The following is a 3,387-nucleotide window of genomic DNA, read 5'->3' on the forward strand; positions in this document are numbered from 1 at the left end:
ACCAAAAAAAGACTTACAGAGAAAACCTGTTTTCATCTGGAAGAATCATTTGGAGCAGCGAAAAAAAGAAATAATTCATGTTTACATTCACAGCTGTGGGTTTAGGAGGAAATAAGCTCCTGAATTTGACTCATGTTCTGATCTGTTTTCAGGGAGCATGTGTTCCACCCAGCATTTGTCTGCTCCTGACTGACAACAATTCGAATAAAGAAATACAATCTTAATCTTGATTTTCTTTGCAGGTTATGCATCAGAAAAGTGCTACAAGAACATGTTTAAAACACAATTTTTATTGGAGCGTGTCTTTAAATGAATGATGTTTGTAGAGGATTTTTTGTTAAACTAAAAGTCTTCCTTCATTTTCAACATATAAATGATTGGACATCATTCCCTCCGTCCACTGGTACGCCTTGAAGAGTAATCAGAGTATGAAGATAATGGGCTGGTGAGTTTCAGAATCTACCTTTAGTCTAGTTTAAGCTGCACTGAAAAAGACTTGAGGTAGATCAGGAGTGTCAAACTCAATCACACAAGGGGCCAAAACCCAAAACACACCTTAGGTCGCGGGCCGAACAGGATAAACATTTATTGAACAAACTAAAACTACATTTTTAAAACTTTAAACCCATAACTTTTTAACATAATTATGAACTAGATATATAGTATTACCTGAGATAATGCTGGTGTGAATGCTGTACGTTGAATTTAGCCGCTAAAGATGCTAGTGCTGATAGCTGAAAATGATAGCTAAAAACGTTGAAGCTGATAGCCAGCTAAAATATTACCTAAATGTCAAATTACCCTAACAAACTAAAAAAAAAAAAAAAACGTAGGCCTAGGTTAGCCAAAACAGCTAGCATGTAGCTGAAAAAATAGCTAAACTTCAAAACAGCCTAAAAACTGGGGAGAAAAAAAAGCCTAAATTAGCCAAAACAGCTAGCATTTAGCTGAAATATTAGCTAAACTCCAAAATAAAAAAAATATATCATGACCTGGAGGGCCAGATATAATGATCTGGTGGGCCGGATTCGGCCCCCGGGCCTTGACTTTGACACGTGTGACTTAAAGTATTTTTCCAGGATTCATGTGTTCTCGTCAGAACTTACTGAGGATCTGAGCGTTCTAAGTGTTCTGTCTGAGATTTTATCACAAAAGTTTCCTTCAAAGTGAAGATGCTGTACTTGGTTTGGACAAGGTCATGTACTTCATAGATAGTCTCACCATAGATCTGTGTGTAACTGTTGTTTAGTGTGTCAATAAGAGGTGATTTGTGTTTAATTGGTTTCAAGCTGTTGCAACTTTATTTTGTTCACGTGTAAATTGTATTCAGTATATTTGTTTAATTTTGTATTTTTTTTACTTATGCACAAAACATATTATATGAGTTACAAATCATGAATTACGCACGCACATATCGGAGTGAGTCTATTTTGTGTCCACAGCTGCATCTCCAGGTGAACCTGAACTCTTCTCAGCTCCACTGCAGGTCTGAACGCGCGTGATTTACCGGTGGAAACCATCACTTTGTTAGGTAACAGTCAGAAGCTCGAGGCCGCGTGAAGCTGCATGATGCCCCCGCGCGGAGCAGCTTCATCACCGGCTCTCCGTGGAGGATGCGCGCTGCAGATGTGCGTGACGCGGCTGCGGAGCGCGCAGCTCTCAGTCACCGCTGACGTCGTGTCTCTGTAACGGAGGGGATCTCAGGACGGGGAGGGGGGGAGCGGGTTCAGTGGGTTCATTGGGTTCATTCTTGCCAGCTCGGATCTGATCGCCGCCGTTAACGAGCCGCTGCGGCGCGGACAGCGGGCGGATGATGGAGCGGGTGCAGAGCGGACACGGACGCACGCTTCAGCTTCCCTTCCGCGGGCAGAAGTGAGCGCATGAGTCCGAGAAAGAAGCCATTTGCAGGTGAACGTGAGCCCCGCGCGCGCAGCAGCTGGAATGGAGAAGCCGCTTTGTTCTGCGGTCTGACGGCGGAACCCGAACCATGATGGCCGATGGATTCTGCAGGGGCTCGGACAGGAGCAGGGCCAAGCCCCCGGCTGAGCCTCTACCCAGGCAGGGCTACCCCGGGCCGTTCATGCCGGCTGCGGCGCAGCAGCAGCAGGGGACCGACATCCAGGAGCTGGCCTCCAAGCGCGTCGACATCCAGAAGAAGCGCTTCTACCTGGACGTGAAGCAGAGCGTGCGCGGCCGCTTCCTGAAGATAGCCGAGGTGTGGATCGGGAGAGGCCGCCACGACAACGTGAGGAAGAGCAAGCTGACGCTGTCCATGTCCACGGCCCCCGCGCTGCGCTACTGTCTGGGAGACTTCATCGACTATTACGCGCGCATCGGGCTGCGCGGGCTGGCGGAGGAGCACGGGGAGCGCCGGCGGAAGGCGCCGGAGCAGCCCGCGGCGCTGTCCCCCGAGGGCTCCGCGGGCTCCGACGACCACGGACACCGCGTCCTGAAGAGCGAGCTGATCGAGAGGGACAACAGGAAGTACTTTCTGGACCTGAAGGAGAACCAGCGGGGCCGCTTCCTGCGCATCCGGCAGACCGTGGGCCGCGGCCACGGAACCATGGGCTACTACGGCCAGGGCATCGAGCAGACCATCGTGCTGCCCGCGCAGGGCCTCATCGAGTTCAGGGACGCGCTGTCGCAGCTCATCGAAGACTTCGGCGGCGAGGAGGCGGACGAGCACGGCCGCGCGTCCTCCCGCAGCCGCGCGCACAGCCCTGAGCTCCCGGAGGCAGCGTCCTTCCGCGTGGACAACAAGAGGTTCTACTTCGACGTGGGCTCGAACCGCTACGGCGTGTTCCTGAAAATCAGCGAGGTGCGACAGCCTTACCGGAACACCATCACGGTTCCGCTGAAGGCCTGGGCTCGGTTCGGAGAGAACTTCATCCGCTACGAGGAGGAGATGCGCCGCATCTTCTCCTGCAGCAAGGAGGGGGGAGCGGAGGGCCGGCGGGACAGCGCGGAGCACGAGGACTGACGTCAGGCGCGGGCCGCGCGCGCCGCCGCCACATGCCTTTGCTCCAGAACCGTCCAGGTCCAACCTGCCAAGAATCACCATCCGTCCACGGCCTTAACCCTCCGCCCCCTCCAGCTGCTCCAGGTGGGGCTCTGTAAGCCACGCCCCCTCTTTACTTCCTGAACAGAACTTGTGAACTCTAGTCGCGGTTGTCAGTTTTCCTGAAGAAAAAAAAGTTCTGATGTAAAAGAAGAGAATCCCAAAATGATGATCCACTCTGAGAGTTTGAATGGGGGGTTGTGAACCCCTCCCTGGTGTGAGCATGGGCTGATTGAACACTGAGGGCAACAACACCTGAGCTGTTACTGTTACTGTGAGGGAGGAAGCATCACTCATCGTTCTGGAGTGTTTCTGTTTGTCCTGGTCAT

The 3,387-nt window shown here is 51.6% G+C and overlaps 1 protein-coding gene across 1 annotated transcript; it reads left to right on the forward strand.

The window, feature by feature from the left end:
* Nucleotides 1–1,720: 1,720 nt before the first annotated feature.
* purg (purine-rich element binding protein G) lies at nt 1,721–3,381 on the forward strand. Its single transcript, XM_024263271.2, has one exon. The coding sequence runs from the start codon at nt 1,988–1,990 to the stop codon at nt 2,978–2,980; it is 993 nt and encodes a 330-aa protein (XP_024119039.1). The 5' UTR covers nt 1,721–1,987; the 3' UTR covers nt 2,981–3,381.
* The last annotated feature ends 6 nt before the right edge of the window (nt 3,382–3,387 follow it).

The sequence above is a fragment of the Oryzias melastigma genome, linkage group LG12 (assembly GCF_002922805.2).
Source record: "Oryzias melastigma strain HK-1 linkage group LG12, ASM292280v2, whole genome shotgun sequence".
Taxonomy (NCBI): Eukaryota; Metazoa; Chordata; class Actinopteri; order Beloniformes; family Adrianichthyidae; genus Oryzias; species Oryzias melastigma.